At 53.0% G+C, this 15,536-nt stretch overlaps 1 protein-coding gene across 3 annotated transcripts in view; it reads left to right on the top strand.

Moving 5' to 3' along the window:
• The window catches only part of NDRG1 (N-myc downstream regulated 1), a 66,839-nt gene that overhangs the window by 26,050 nt on the left and 25,253 nt on the right, over positions 1-15,536 (top strand). For 2 of the 3 annotated variants that reach the window (XM_034663411.1, XM_034663413.1), the window contains exons 4-9: positions 1,894-1,999; positions 3,942-4,062; positions 7,400-7,462; positions 8,456-8,516; positions 10,664-10,750; positions 13,001-13,057. In XM_034663411.1, coding sequence (XP_034519302.1) covers positions 1,894-1,999; positions 3,942-4,062; positions 7,400-7,462; positions 8,456-8,516; positions 10,664-10,750; positions 13,001-13,057 — 495 coding nt within the window. Of the gene's footprint in view, positions 1-1,893; positions 2,000-3,941; positions 4,063-7,399; positions 7,463-8,455; positions 8,517-8,803; positions 8,865-10,663; positions 10,751-13,000; positions 13,058-15,536 lie in introns of all 3 variants that reach the window. The other variant, XM_034663412.1, reaches the window with a different exon arrangement.

Consider the following 15,536-nt stretch of genomic DNA (forward strand, 5'->3'; position numbering starts at 1 on the left):
CTTCTCGGACACATAGGTCTGGTTCCAGGGCTGTATGATTTGAAGGCCTCCACAGAGATGAGTCAGCATCAGTCATGCATCCCCACCCCTGCGGACTGCCAGGGACATCCTTGGTGCTGGCCAGGGCTGGGCATCCCATATCTGCCACCAACGTGGTACCCAGGCTCCGCTTTAAAACCCATTGCTACCGTGTACCAAGGACTCCCTTTCCTCCCACTGCTGTGTTTCAGACCACAAGGGGACCTCCTCTCCTGAGGATCCCGGGGGGAGGTGGCTCACTCCTGTCGTCCGGATAGGGACCCAGTGCTCAGAGGGGTTGGGGAAGGGCAGAGCTGGGATTTGAACCCTGATTACCCCAGGCTGGCAGGGATGCTGCCTGGCCTGGCCTATTTTTAGAGGGCGCCATATGGGTCAGCTGGGGAGACAATGGAGAATGTGACCCTCTCAATGAGCCGTTGTTCCCGATTGGCTTCGGGGCCAGGGCTGGACCCAGCAGATGACCGTGGCCCCCACTGAGGGCCAGGCTGTTGCTCCATTGTCTGGATTTTTCCAGTGTTTGTATAGGCAAGAGCCAAGTGTCGGGCACCGAGAGGAGGAGAGACGGTGTTCAGGGGACTCCCTTTGTTGGGGTGATGAGGCAGGTGGCTCAGCAGGACCCTTGTGATGGGGAGTGGGCCTGGGACCGACAGGGAGCAGGGCTTCCCCCCATGCCGTGGCCTGTTGGGGCCCATCTGCGTCACCTGGTAAGCACTCACACACCCTGTGAGGTTCCAGGGTTCTCCCCATTTCACAGGTATGGTGGAGCCTGGGAAGGCCCCCTCTGGTACCCAGCATCCCACTTGCTTGTTTCAGGGTTCTTCTGAGCGAGGGCTGGAAGCCCCCGCATTGCTTGCTTGGGATGGAGAGGGAAGCGGCTTCTTGCTACACACGCACAGACTGTGCTTCCCTCTTCTGGAGGAAGAGCCTGAGAACCGGGGTCTATTTCTTTCTTTGTGAGCCAAGTTTCTCACAGGCCTGGAATTTGGGGGCTGCAGGCACAGTCCCTCCTGCTGTGTCCCACAGGCCTCCTGGCATCCCCAGAGCTGCCAGGTCCTAGGCCTCTTCCCGTGGTACGGACTGGGTGAAGGGGCAGCTTGCCCAGCTCCACAAGGCTCCCATCTGGGGGGTCCGGCCCGTTTCTTCTTCTTGCCCGCCTGGGGTGGACACTGACCTTCTCTCTCCCGCCACTCGTCAGTGACCAATGTTTCACTTTCAGGTTGGTTTTGGGAGCAGGTTAGGGGGCATCTGGAGTGTTCCCTCCTTGGGAAATTGATGTCAAGGGCCGACCGAAGGTGGCATCCTGCGGCGTGGACGTGGTTTGACTCTTCAAGCTGCTCAGAGTGTGAGGGCGTAAGAAGCCTGTGGGGAACCCTGAGGCTGACTCGGGGTGGGTCCTGAGTGTAACTCTGGGCAGCTGCCTTGGTTTCCCGGCGCCTGAGTGTCACCGTCGGCCAGCTCAGGGATGGACTGACGTGGACATGGGAGCAGGTAGTCTAGGAAGCTCAGGCTTTGATGACCTCGGTTTCCCAGACGCAGAAGACAGGGCCTGTGCAGAGAGGGGCTGGGGCCGGTGCCTTCCCCAAGTTTTGGGCAGTTAATGGCACAGTCTGAGCCAGGACTTTTTCCTCTGCCTCCCAGCTGAGTTCGCCTTTCCTCCCTGGTGCTTGGAGTGGTTTCTCTGGCCAAGAGAGATCTGCGGCCCAGAGGCCAGGGCTCTGCCGACCAAATGACAAACCTGCTTGGAGCTTCCTCAAAACACAGTTGGAAACTGGGTGCCTGCAGGCAAGAGTCCCAGCCACGCCAGCGCTGTGAAGCCCACATCACAGACCCCCTCTGTCTCCTGTCTTTCCTCAGGAGCAGGACATCGACACGGTGCATGGGTCCATTCACGTCACACTGTGCGGGACCCCCAAGGGAAACCGGCCTGTCATCCTCACGTACCACGACATTGGCATGAACCGTAAGTCCCCGGGGGCCTCAGTTCCCGCTGGGGGTGGAGGAAGACGGCAGCTGGGAAGGGCTGGTGTTGGGGAGTCCAGCTGTTTGTCTTTTACTGGCACTTCCTGGAGCGGTTGCGGGAAGAGAACTTGCCACAGACTGGAAGAGCCTGGAATGCACTACACAGGGCACAGAGCTGTCTTTGTGCCTGGGTGTGCTGGGAACTCGGGGCCCCCCCACTGTCGCCGTGTGACAGTGACTTATTTTGATCAGTGTGTACAGTTGGTTTTCTTATTTTCACCGAGTTGTACAACCATCAGCATAATCCATTTCAGAGCATTTTTATCACTGAAAAATCTGTACCCCCAATCTCCCTTACCCCCCCCAGCCCCCTGCAGCCACTGCTTTACTTTCTGTCTCTAAGGACATTTGTTGTAAATGGGATGCTGCCATATGTGCTCTTCTGTGACTGGCTTCTTTCAGTCCATCGTTCAGTTCATCCCCGTAGTCGCCTGTGTTACGTACTGCCTTCTCTGTGGCTGAATGATATTTAACTGAGTGCATAGACCACATTTTGTTTTTCCATTCTTCAGTTGAGGGACACTTGGACGGCTCTTGCATTTTGGCTGTTCTGAGTGACGCTGCCGTGAATGTTGACATCATATTCTTGAGGTCCCCAGGAAGTGTGACCACATGTGGGTTCCCCATTTTTCACAGACGGTAAAGGAGTAAGATAGACTGAATGCTTCCGTTGCACAGGGTAGAAGTGAATCTTTCTGTGGTGATTGGGAAGGCACTGACGGCGCTCAGGTCCAGTCACTCTGCGATCCCGAGTATCCCAAGCTGGACGGTTGTTTTGTGATTGTTCGACAGCCTGCCTGGCTTGCTTGTTTTTCCTACAGCTTTATTAGTACCTTGAGGGACTGATGGCAGTCACAGAAAACCATTTTCTCCTTCATCTTCCCTTCTCTTTTATCCCTCTTCCTCCTCTGTGTGCCCCCGCCCCCCATATCCATTAGGTACCAGCTCCCGTGCTAGGTATTTGGGTATCTGTTGCCTTATTTTCCAGACGCTGGTGAGGAATGGAGTTGGTGTGGTGCTGTTATGCCCCTGTGGCAGAGGCTCACTGTTCTAGTAAGCCAACTGCAGAAACAAAAGCCCCCAAGACCTCTGTGGCTATACACAATATACCTTTATCTCTCCCTCCTATAATACCTCTGGACATTCTGTGGGACACCTTTCGCATGGTGATTCCAGGACCTAGGCATAACCTGGGGCCTCAGAGCCTTCTGCATCTGGCAGAGGACAGCAGAGAGAGAAACCTAGAAGAGTGGGTGGTAGGTGTGCACAGGAAACTGAGCTTCACGTGCTATTGGCCAGAACCTGGTCACATGGCTGCCTCTCATTGCAAGGGAGTCTGGGAAATGTAGTCCTGCTGTGTGCCCAGGAAGAAAGGGGGAGGTGGGTTGGTGACCAGCTGGCCGTCTTTGCCTCATGCACTCAGCAATTGGGAGACTCATCGAAGGCCACATAAGAAGGGAGAGGGTTCATGCTTTATCTCCTGTGCCCCTCCTTGGTTGAGAATCATGTGCCCTGGCCATTACTTCCAGTGTGGGGGTTTAGGAGACCCAGACAGAAAGAGGGCACGCGTGGGCCATCGCAGCCGTGGCTGATGGGGGAAGACGCCGGAGCCAGGAAGGGAGTCTCTTCCCAGCACTGGCTGCAGGTTTGAGCTTCAACGCCAGCATATACGGCGGAGCTTAAGGACCGTTCCACCTTCATGCCCGCTTGCCTTTTATCACCAGAGGGAAGCAGGAGGAGGCGAGAAGGTCGGCATTCGTCTCGTATGTTCAGTCCTCCGCTGCCAGGGAGTGAAACCAACAAAATGCATCACATGCCCCCGAGGACCCAGATGTATTCTCTCCTTACTCCTTCCTCTTCTCTCTCCCCTGCCTGTTCTCCAGACAAAACCTGCTACAACCCCCTCTTCAATTCCGAGGACATGCAGGAGATCACACAACACTTTGCCGTGTGCCACGTGGATGCCCCTGGCCAGCAGGACGGCGCAGCCTCCTTCCCCGTGGGGTAAGACCCGGAGCCTCGTGCCTCGGGAGGCCTGAGCAGGTGGGGGGGGGCTGGGTTTTTCTGTTATTGCAGTAAGATATATATAAGCCAAGATTTACCACCGTAACCATTATTGAGTTTGGAGTTGAGCAGCGTTAAGTGGGTTCACACTGTTGTGCAAGCGTCCTCACTGTCCATCTCCAGGACTTTTTCACCATCATCTTAAACTGAAACACTGTCCCTGCTAAACACGAGCTCCTCGCTCCCTGCCACCCCACCCCCACCCAGGGAGCTAGCTTTTTAATAGGTGTGCATGACCTGCACAGGACTGAGTGGGAGAGGACTTTCTCAAGAAAAAATAGAGAGTTCTAGAAAGGTGGGAAGAAAAAGAGGGAACAATAGGAAGTAATACTGACGAAGTACTTCCTGTGGTCCAGGCTTAGTGTTTTGTTTTGTTTTGTTTTAAAGATTTATTTATTTGAGGGGCGCCTGGGTGGCACAGCAGTTAAGCGTCTGCCTTCGGCTCAGGGCGTGATCCCAGCGTTCTGGGATCGAGCCCCACATCAGGCTACTCCGCTATGAGCCTGCTTCTTCCTCTCCCACTCCCCCTGCTTGTGTTCCCTCTCTCACTGGCTGTCTCTATCTCTGTCAAATAAATTTAAAAAAAATAAATAAACAAAGATTTATTTATTTGAGAGAGAGAGAGAGTGCTCAAGTGCAGGGGGAGGGGGAGATGGAGAGACAATCCCAAGCAGACTCCCAGCCCAGCGCAGAGCCCAACATGGGCCTTGATCCCACGACCCTGAGATTATGACCAGAGCCGAAATCAAGAGTCAGATGCTTAACCTACTGAGCCACCCAGGTGCCACCCCCCACCCCCCACCACAACTTAGTTTTAATTCACACGGGTCATTTGCACTTAGTCCTACAGCTAGTATCTGTGCCCACTGTTATAGCTCCATTTCCTGGATGACGAAACTGAGGAATGGAAGGGCTAAGTACCTTGCTCAAGGTCACACAGCTAGTTTAATGGGCAGGGTGGGAGAGGCTGCCGACTCTAAGGATCGTGTTCTCTTTAGAACGTCAGGGTCCCTTGTCCCAGCTGTTCAGCTGCCTGCTCCTCCCCAGCGTGCAGCCGGCGCGGCCTTCCAGTGTCCGCTGCGAGGCTGAGACAGGCTTCCTGAGCGTGCTGGACCATGAGTGTCCCGTGGAGGGAGGCAGACCTCTTTGGGGCACCTCCCCCCGAGGCTGTCATGAAACCAGAGTGTGCAGCAGGCTCGCGAGTCAAGTTTCCCGGAAGGGGACTTCTTGACATTCACAAATAGATTTCTTTTTTTTTTATTCATGTTCAGAATTATCCTTCATAATTAACCTTTATCAGAGACAGGAGAGGACACCCAGCCACAGGGGGCCAGGACCAAAAATTAAAAGCTTCCTAGGACAGTGGGACGCCGTTATCTGTTCACTAGCAGATTAAGCCGGAGGTCTATCAGTAAATCCGTCTTTGTTTGGAGCAGCTGTTTGAAAGACTTGAGGTAACGCAGTGGCTCTTAGCTCCCCATAGGAAGATTGGAAAAAACATCCTGAGGTTTCCACCCCATTCATGTGTAGACATACCAGCTAGGGTCTTCCTGGCTCTTTCCAGAGCTTTGGCCCATGCTGGGTCCCCCACCTAGAATATGTTTCCTATACTCTGTACTCACCCAACCCCCATGCCTCCTTCAGTGTCACCTTTCCAAGAAGCCCTTCCTAACCACCTGATCAGACAGAACCGGGCTCCCTATTTCAGTCTCCCTCCTGAACACCCCCACCTCCCTCACCGTCACCTTTGTCGTTACACTCCTTTGTTTCACCTGGCCCCTGTGCTAGACCCCGGGGGTGGGGGGTGGGGGGCTGCTGTACTCACATGGTCTCCCCGAGGCTTCACTAGGAGCCCGGTGTGCGTGAGCATGAGTAACTCATTGTGGAAGGAGCTCCTTCCTGTGTATCCTGAGTGCTCGTCCCCGAGGCCAGCCTCGCGGGATGCCTCCTAGTCGGGGTCCTGCCTGCTCCCCCCAACACCGTGGCCCATCCGCTGGTCTTGTGAGGCATCTTGCGGGCTCCCGCAGGGACCTGTCGAGAACTATGGGATGTCTGGAGGAGCTTGCCCCTAACGCGCCGTGCCATGTGCCCCTGCTTTTGATTAAAAGGGCCAGGCTCTCTGATGGCACCCGAGGCCTTGGTGAAGGGGATGATTCTTGGCGTTCTTCCAGGGGAGTCAGGAAAGAAAACGTGTAGGAACTCTGGCTGGGGTTGTTGGCTCCTGGCGGGGCAGAGCTCCCTAGCCTTTCTGCAGATCCCAGGGAGGTGGGCGCACACTGTGTGAGGAGGCACAGGGGGCAGCATGTGCGAGGGCCAGGAAGAGAGCGGGCCTAGAAATGCTCCATAAGACACGGGGGGCAGGGTTATTCCTGGCCAAGAGGAAGGAACCAGCCTGGGACATGGCTCCTTATTGTGCCAGCGGTTGGCATCCAGTACGCCTCTCGGAAAGGTGTGCACGGTGGCAACAAGGAGCCTCGTGTGGGCCCCGCTGAGGACTTGGTGATGGGAGATGGTGGTTCCCTGCGCTCTGGGAAGGGGAAGCCTCCGCCCTAATGTGTAGGCTCAGGGCAGCCTGCGGACTCCAGAGTCACCCAGAAGCCGTGGTCCCAGAAGATCTGTGCATTGAGGCATCCCAGTGCCTTAAAATCCCCCTGGGTTATCTGCCTCCCAAAGCCCACTGTGTCCAGCTCATCAGAGGGGCCTGCTTCTCTGTACTCTCTCCAGGCTCCTTCCAGAGCCTCTCCCGGGGACAGGGGTGAGAGGGGCGGGGTTTCCCTGTGGCAAGGAATGTTCCGTGGGAGAGCTGCCGGCAGGCCTCCTCCCGGGAGGTGAGTGAGAAATCCCAGAGCCCACATGAGATGCCGCTGTAAGTGCGGGCCTGGCCATGAAGCCAAGTGGCTTATCCCAGCTTTCACTGGTGTTTATGATCTGTATTCCGGGAGACATCATGGGAACCTCACAGAGTTGTTGTAAGGATTAGATGAGCTTCTGAGGCTCCTCCGACACTTGGTGTGGGACCTGGGGCGTAGGAAGCAATCCATCAAGGGTCAGTTTACAAACGGGGAGGACTGGGGTGGGGTGCGGCCTTGCTCAGTGGAGCTGGCTGGTGCGAGCGGCCCGGTGCCAGGAAGGAGGGCTGTGGGGGGCTTGGCAGGGGGGCTGGGCACACGGGCCAGGTTGTGCATGGGCCCTGCCCTTCAAGCGTGTTCCTGTTTGAATGATTCATTTCCTCCGGGGTCTGGCCCTCACTAATGGCCTCTGCCTGGCTTTTCCCAAGGTACATGTACCCCTCCATGGACCAGCTGGCCGAAATGCTTCCTGGAGTCCTCCACCAGTTTGGGTAAGAGTGAGGGGTCTGCTGCCCCACCAGCCTGCAGAGAAAGGTGGCTTCTAGCCTCGGCCTCTCCTTTGGCCGTGATCTAGCCTGACCACTGAAATGTACAATGAACGGTCAGGGAAGAAATTAGCTGTCATACTTCGAGAACTGTTGTCGCTCTCTGGTCTGCTCTCGCCAGCTGGGCTTTTCTCCTCCATGAGTGAACATATACCTGAAAACAGCCACTCCGCCCATCCTTTCCCTGCCCCCTCTTCTTTCATTACTCTTCCTTATCCATGAAACATTCTGGAAGAGGGTGGCCTGAGCCCTCCATTTCTCCCTCCATGCCCTATTTCTCCAGTACTCATTTCCTTCTTTCTTGAGCCTCTTGTGTGAAGATCATACCTCAGAGTTCTTGCCCAATTTACTTTCATTCCCAGTTTTAGAGTCTAAAATAAAGCTTAAGAGTGGGAAGAAGGGGTGCCGTAACGGGCCTTCCCATAAATGTCAGTCTGTCTCTGTGAGCTTGGGCTGCAGCCGGGAGAGAAGTAAGGAAAAAGGATGAGTCTGTCCAAGGTCACAGTCTCCTGTCAAGCTGTAAAGCATGATGCGTTTCAGGGGCGCCTGGGTGGCACAGTGGTTAAGCGTCTGCCTTCAGCTCAGGGCGTGATCCCGGCGTTCTGGGATCGAGCCCCACATCAGGCTCCTCCGCTATGAGCCTGCTTCTTCCTCTCCCACTCCCCCTGCTTGTGTTCCCTCTCTCGCTGGCTGTCTCTTTCTCTGTCGAATAAATAAATAAAATCTTAAAGAAAAAAAAAAAGCATGATGCATTTCAGGTCCTCGAGGCAGCGTGTTCCCACTCTGTCTAGCTTGCCAGCCATGTTCAGCGACGAGCGGGACAGATGCTGGGGGAGGCGGCGTTCCTTAGGGACCAGGAGTGGGGGAGGTTTTAAGAGGGTCATTAGGGCTCCCGTTGCTCATTCCTTCTGTGACATGAATTTTTATTTCTGCTTCCAGGCTGAAAAGCGTTATCGGCATGGGAACTGGAGCAGGCGCCTACATCCTCACTCGCTTCGCTGTGAGTTCTTGGGCGTTTCTTTAAAAATTACGTTTTCAATAAAGTTAAGTCGAGATTAAGGAAGACAACTGGAAAAGCATCAAAAATCCCGAAACAAAAAGAGAAATGACCCANGGCAGCGTGTTCCCACTCTGTCTAGCTTGCCAGCCATGTTCAGCGACGAGCGGGACAGATGCTGGGGGAGGCGGCGTTCCTTAGGGACCAGGAGTGGGGGAGGTTTTAAGAGGGTCATTATGGCTCCCGTTGCTCATTCCTTCTGTGACATGAATTTTTATTTCTGCTTCCAGGCTGAAAAGCGTTATCGGCATGGGAACTGGAGCAGGCGCCTACATCCTCACTCGCTTCGCTGTGAGTTCTTGGGCGTTTCTTTAAAAATTACGTTTTCAATAAAGTTAAGTCGAGATTAAGGAAGACAACTGGAAAAGCATCAAAAATCCCGAAACAAAAAGAGAAATGACCCATTATTTCATTTCTGAAGGAAGAACCACCGTTCACGTGGTTGTGTGTGGTCCAGAGTTGTGTGTGTGTGTGTATGTGTGTGTGTGTTCTCACATACTGCCTTTCCTTTCCTTCGGGTGACACACTCTTTTGTCATTGGTTTTGCTCACTCCTCAGCTGATTGTGGGTGGGTCCTCATGGCTTTCCACCATCTACTTCTTTGCGATAACCCCACGGCTATTGGCTCCTGAGTGATTCTAAACCAGAATCAGAGACACATATGTGAACGTGACCGTGGGCCCAAGTCAGGTGCTGCGGGAGCCTTTGCATTCTTACCAAGCTGTTGTTTAAAAATGCAGCAATGCTCATTTGATGCATACAGTTGTATGTATGCTTTTTTTTATCAATTTTATCAGTGTTTTATACTTATCTATTTATTTATGTCACCATACAGTACATCATTAGTGTTTGATGTCGNCCACGGCTATTGGCTCCTGAGTGATTCTAAACCAGAATCAGAGACACATATGTGAACGTGACCGTGGGCCCAGGTCAGGTGCTGCGGGAGCCTTTGCATTCTTACCAAGCTGTCGTTTAAAAATGCAGCAATGCTCAATTGATGCATACAGTTGTATGTATGCTTTTTTTTTTTTTCAATTTTATCAGTGTTTTGTACTTATCTATTTATTTATGTCACCATACAGTACATCATTAGTGTTTGATGTCGTCTTCCATGATTCATTGTTTGTGTATAACACCCAGTGCACCATGCAATACGTGCCCTCCTTACTACCCATCACCAGCCTATCCCAATCCCCCACCCCCTCCCCTCTGAAGCCCTCAGTTTGTTTCCCAGAGTCCATAGTCTCTCATGGTTCATTCCCCCTTCTGTTTACCCCCCCCAATTCTTCCCTTCCTTCTCCTACCGATCTCCCTGCTATTTCTTATGTTCCATAAATGAGTGAAACCATATGATAATTGTCTGTCTCTGCTTGACTTATTTCACTTAGCATCATCTCCTCCAGTTCCATTTTATACTTTTTGGATACAGGTCTCCCACTTCCTNGAGTGAAACCATATGATAATTGTCTGTCTCTGCTTGACTTATTTCACTTAGCATAATCTCCTCCAGTTCCATTTTATACTTTTTGGATACAGGTCTCCCACTTCCTTGGTTAAGTTTATTCCTAGGTATGTATTCTGACTGCCCGTCATTTGCTGGACGTTGTCAGAACTTAGAAATGCTGGGATGAATAAAAAAAAAAAAACGGCCTGACTGTCTAGGCTCTGAGCAGAGAAGGGAAGGTCCAAATTAGATCTGAAACGGACACAGATGTATCTTCGCGGAGTAGTTGCTAAAGGGCGTTGACGTGCCCTGTGTGACCTTGAAGCTGGTGGTCTGATACATACACCCGTTGGGCAGCTGGGGAAGAAGAGGTGCGGGGAGGGGGGTGACTTGCCCAAGGCGGGTCCCCTAGGCATGCAGCTTTGGCTTCTCCTGCTTTCTCTCCCCACTCAGCAGCTCAGTCCTGCTGACCTGGAGCCCCCGTTTTGCCTAGGGGCGGGGTGAAGTGTCTAGAGGGCAGTGGCCTGCGCTGGTGGCGCACGCGGTCCTTTTCTGGTACTTTTCTCAATCTTCTGTTTGACCTTTGAAGGTCACGGTATCTGAGATTGCGGGATTGTTGCTCACCTTCTATCTTGAATTACAGCTGAACAACCCTGAGATGGTGGAGGGACTCGTCCTTATCAATGTGAACCCTTGTGCAGAAGGCTGGATGGATTGGGCCGCGTCCAAGGTGAGGCTGGGGATCAGGGTCAGGGGCCAGGGTCAGGAGCAGGGCCAGGGCCAGCGCCAGGGTTAGAGACAGGATCCCAGGGGTAGGGTCAGGGTCAGGACCAGGGTCAGGGTCAGGTGGGTGGAACAGGTGTGCTCACCGAAACCCCTCCTAGCCTCCTACTCCCCACCCCTTCAGAGAAAGCAGTTTTCCTTTGCTTGGAATAGTAAACATGACCTCAGCCCTTTGCCATTCAGAAGATTTCAGTAGGACACTGTGGTCTAAACCAGGCATCTCATGGGGACGTGGGTCCTCGAGCCAGCTTTGATAAGCACAACTAGGGTTAAGAAGTGTTTGCTGAGGACCTAACATGTACTGGGCTTTGCTTGAGACACTGGAAATAAAAAGAGGAACATGACAAAGGCCTCTAATTCAGGAACCCACATATTATTGATGCAAAAGAAGGGTGTGTTTAGGACCAACACTGCCACTCAGTTGATGACAATAATAATTAGCTCAGGTGACCTGAGTATTTACTAGGAGCTGTTCATACTCTGTGATACCACATTTAATCCTCACAGTGACTCCAGAGGGTAGGGATTATTAAAACCAGGTTCCAGAAGAGGAAACTGAGGCTCAGAGTGGTGAAGGAAGCTGTCCAAGGTCCCACAAAGCTAGGGAGTGGGAGAACTGGGGCTGAATGTGGATCCCGTGGCTCTGTAGTCCTTGGGCCCCACTTCCGGCCTCCCTCCCCAGTCTCATCCAGCAGCTGTGGAATGGCCCCTGACCCAAGCGCTGCAGGTCTGGGAATACAGAGGGGGCAGGACACACGCCTGCCTGGAGGAGAGGGACCCATGCTGTCTCGGGAAGCTCTGCTCTGGCTTGTGTCCTAGTGTTCCTTGTTTATCTTTTAAAAATGATTATTGTGTTTTTTCATAAAGGCGCCAGTGTTTGCCAAGGAAAGGGGATAGCTGTTCCAATTGAAACAGGACAGAACCTTTCAAGCTGGGGTGATCCTGGCTTTTCATTTTAAAAGTATGTTTTTGCCAAGTGTTGGGTGGCTGTTGCAGACCGAGGTTTGAAGGGGTTGTGCCCCTCCCTGCTACCTCCCACCCCTGTCTTGGGCATTCTGATCCTGCATTTCTTTCTGGAACCTTCTGCCAAAATGCAGGAGCCCATCCCTCCCATCTGCGTGATATTCAGGAGCAGAGCACACTCCCTGTTTTTTATTTTATTTTCCAGGAAAGGAAGTGATACTCCCGTCAGCCAGTTTGGCTCCTGGGTAACTGTTCTGAGCCAGACGTGGAGGGCTGGGGACGTTGACCGTTGGCTAAAGTGGAGCCTGAGGAATGTGTGTGTGGCTCTAGTATCTGCACCATATCCTTCCTTTCCAACCCCAAGAGAAAAAGACTTATGTCAAGATTAGTCTATTATGTGTCCGGCACCGGCGTCAGATCCTGTGACACATGTGGCTGCCTCATGTGGTCCTCACCTTGGCCTTGTGACTTTGAAGCTCCTGGCACGGCTGCTTATAGACGAGAGGCTTGAGCTTCAGAGGTTTTGCAAGCTGCCCACGACCATACAACAGGGTGTGGCAGGACCCCCAATCTAGAGAACCCCCAGGTCTAGAGCTTCTCTATCCTGCCGGTCCTTGCCTGACACTGACGTTGGGCAGCACACATTCGTGGAGCTCCTGCTGTATGCCAAGCATTTATGGAGCGCCTGTTGTATGCTGAGCATTTATGGAGCACCTGCTGTATGCTGACCATTGTGCTGGGGAGAGGGAGAAAGGAGAAAGTAGGCAGGGTCTTTGGTGACCTCAGTATCTTCCAAGAGAGAATATTGGATGGAGGGGGGAAATTCAGAGGATGATACAAGAAGGCTAGTTCAAGGTAAGCAGATCCTGGGATATAGACTGGCAGAGTTCAGTGCGTTTAGAAGAGATGGATGGGGTCCTCCTTGTGAGAACCTAGTGTGTTATGGCACAGGGGAAGCTAGGAGCAGATTGGGTCTCTCTTTAGCACGTGTTTGCTGTGCACCTCCCAGGCGTGGGTTTGTGAGAATAAGCGATTGACAGAGACTCAGGCCCTGCCTTCCCGGGAGGGCCCAGGTCCCTTAGGCAACAGGTAACCAAGTTCCCATGAAGGGGCTGTCTTCAGACCTAGGTGCTGGGAGCCCAGCATTGCCAGTCTGCCCTTCCAGGCAGGGAGGCTTTGCTGACCCAGCCCCGCAAGCACCTGTTCTGATCATATCTGTTTTTGCCCTCCCCAGATCTCCGGGTGGACCCAAGCCCTTCCAGACATGGTGGTGTCCCACCTCTTTGGGAAGGTGAGTAGTGTGGCCTGGCATTCTGTCATTCACACCGAGCGGCTGCGTGCGGCTTGTGCGTTGGGCCCAGAGATGAGCCAGACGCAAGCCAGCAGGGCCTCCTGCTGATGCCCACCTCGTCCCTAGCGCAACGTGACTGATTTCCACTCAGGTCCCTGCTCACTGTCTTTTTAACAGAAAGCTTTTGAAACTAGCCTCATTGAAGTACGCCAAACTGCCTGTATTGGAAGTACAAAATTTAACAAATGTTGACACGTGCGTACAGCTGTAAAACCACACTGAAATTTGAGATAGTGACCACATCCGTCACCCCCCAAAGCCCTCTGTGCCCCTTCCTAATCCTTCCCTTCCTGCTTCTCAGACAGCCTCTGATCTGCCTACTGTCACTAGAGACGAGTGTATTTCCTAGATTTTTATATAAATGGCATCATACAGTCTGTACCCTCGTCTCACTCAGCGCAGTTATTTTGAGATCCGTCCCTGTTGTTGGGTTTATCAGCAGTTCGCTCCTTTCCAGTGCTGGCCAGTGTTGTGTGTTCTGGTTTTCCATTCACCTGTTGATGGGCATTTGGGTTCTTTCCAGTGTGGGGCTATTACCGATAGGACCTACAACAAACACACCCATGGCGTTTGCTGTGTGCCCTGCTCGGTCCTAAGGATTTTACAAATACTAACCCGTGGACTCCGCTGAGAGTGGTAGGAGCCATGTGAAAAGTACTCGTTTTAGTCCCAGTTTATGGATGAGACCAGAGAGGTTGATTGACTTGTGTCAGGTTGCACAGCCAGGGCGAGGCGGGGCTGGCATTGGAAGCTGTGTGTCTGTTTCCAGAGCGTGTTCCCGCATCCAGAGCAGGACTCTGGCCATCTGTGCTTCTGCTGTTTCTCAGTCACCCAGCCAGGCCCCTGTCGTCCTCTGGCCGGCCAGCATGGCCCCCCACTTTGGCCCACAGCCCACGGGGGGGATGTGCAGGGGGCTGACGCAAGTCTAGGCACTGCCCGGCTCGAGACAATTTGTTCTGTGTACTGTGTGGCCTGCTCAAGAATGTGGCCATCTGAGAGGTGACCAGATTCTCCCCTTTGGGCTTGGCCAGGTGTGCCTGCTGCGTCTGGTCCTCACCCTGTTTTCTCAGGGCTGTTGTAACAAGCACCCCATACTGGGCGGCTATGAACGACAGAAACGGGACTCCGTCTGTCTCGGTTCTGGAGGCCAGAACTCTGCAACGGAGTGTCGGTGGGCCACACAATCTCCAGTGGCCCTGGGCGGGGGGAGGGGGGACCCTTGTTTGCTTTTCCAGCTTCTGGTAGCTTCAGAATCCCCTGGCTTGTGGCTGAGCCTTCCAGACTCTGGCTCTGTCTTCGATGGCCTCTCCATGTCGGTTTCAAGTCTCCCGCTGGGGGTACCTTGGTTGAGCGTCTGGCTCTTGATTTCGGCTCAGGTCATGATCGCAGGGTTGTGGGATGGAGCCCGTGTCAGGCTCCACGCTCAGCATGGAGTCTGCTTGTCTCTCCCACTCTGCTCCTCCCCCCAACTCATTCTCTCTCTCTCTCTCAAATAAATAAAATCTTAAAAAAAAAAATTTCCCTCTGCCTTTCTCTTATAAGGACACTTGCCATTAGTTTTAGGACCTACTGGGATAATCCAGAATGATTTCATCTCAAGATCCTTCACTTAGTGACATCTGCAAAGACTTGTTTTCAGAATAAGTTAGAATTCATGGTGCCCGGGGGTTTGAGGTGGCCTTTGGGGCCTTCTTCCCCTTGTATGTGCTCCATTCATTTTGTGATACGTTTTCTCCACCCCTGAGTTTATAATCTGAACCTGAGAGGAACACGGAACAAATTAAAGCCAGTTTCTGTATTTCCCTGCAGGAAGGGGTGTCAAGTATAGTGGTGAGAGTCTGGCCTGCTTGTACCCCACATTACTTGAGGGATCTGTTGGAGCCCCCAGATGGCTATAGTTTGTGGGTTTTTTTGGTTTTCTGCACAATTAATTCCTCAGTTGGTGTTTTCCCTGATTTTCTTTCTAACAGCATGTTGGCCTCTTTGTTGCTTCAGTGATCAGGGACTGTTTAGACAGTAGCTCAGGCTGGACATGAGGCCCCCTTTGCTCCCTCCCTGTCCTGCTCTGGCCGCCGCTGATCACATCAGGCCATTTTGTGGAACATACACGTCCGCTTTGTACAAATGAGAAACAGAGCAAGCTCGTAACTTGTTTGCTCATCCCAAATCACATTCAGAAAGGAGCTGGGGAGAGGGAAGGCTGAGGCTTCTGCACGCCTCTGGCTGGCCCCGCTGGGAATTGAGATGGGTTTCCAGAAACTTCCCGGGAGTTGTGTGAGTTGGTTTTGTGTTTCCAGCATGAAAAACTTCTCAACTCCCCCTTAAAAGCAGCAGTTGCGGGGTGCCTGGGTGGCACAGCGGTTAAGCGTCTGCCTTCGGCTCGGCGTGATCCCGGCGTTCTGGGATCGAGCCCCACATC

The sequence above is a fragment of the Ailuropoda melanoleuca genome, chromosome 6, assembly GCF_002007445.2.
Source record: "Ailuropoda melanoleuca isolate Jingjing chromosome 6, ASM200744v2, whole genome shotgun sequence".
Taxonomy (NCBI): domain Eukaryota; kingdom Metazoa; phylum Chordata; class Mammalia; order Carnivora; family Ursidae; genus Ailuropoda; species Ailuropoda melanoleuca.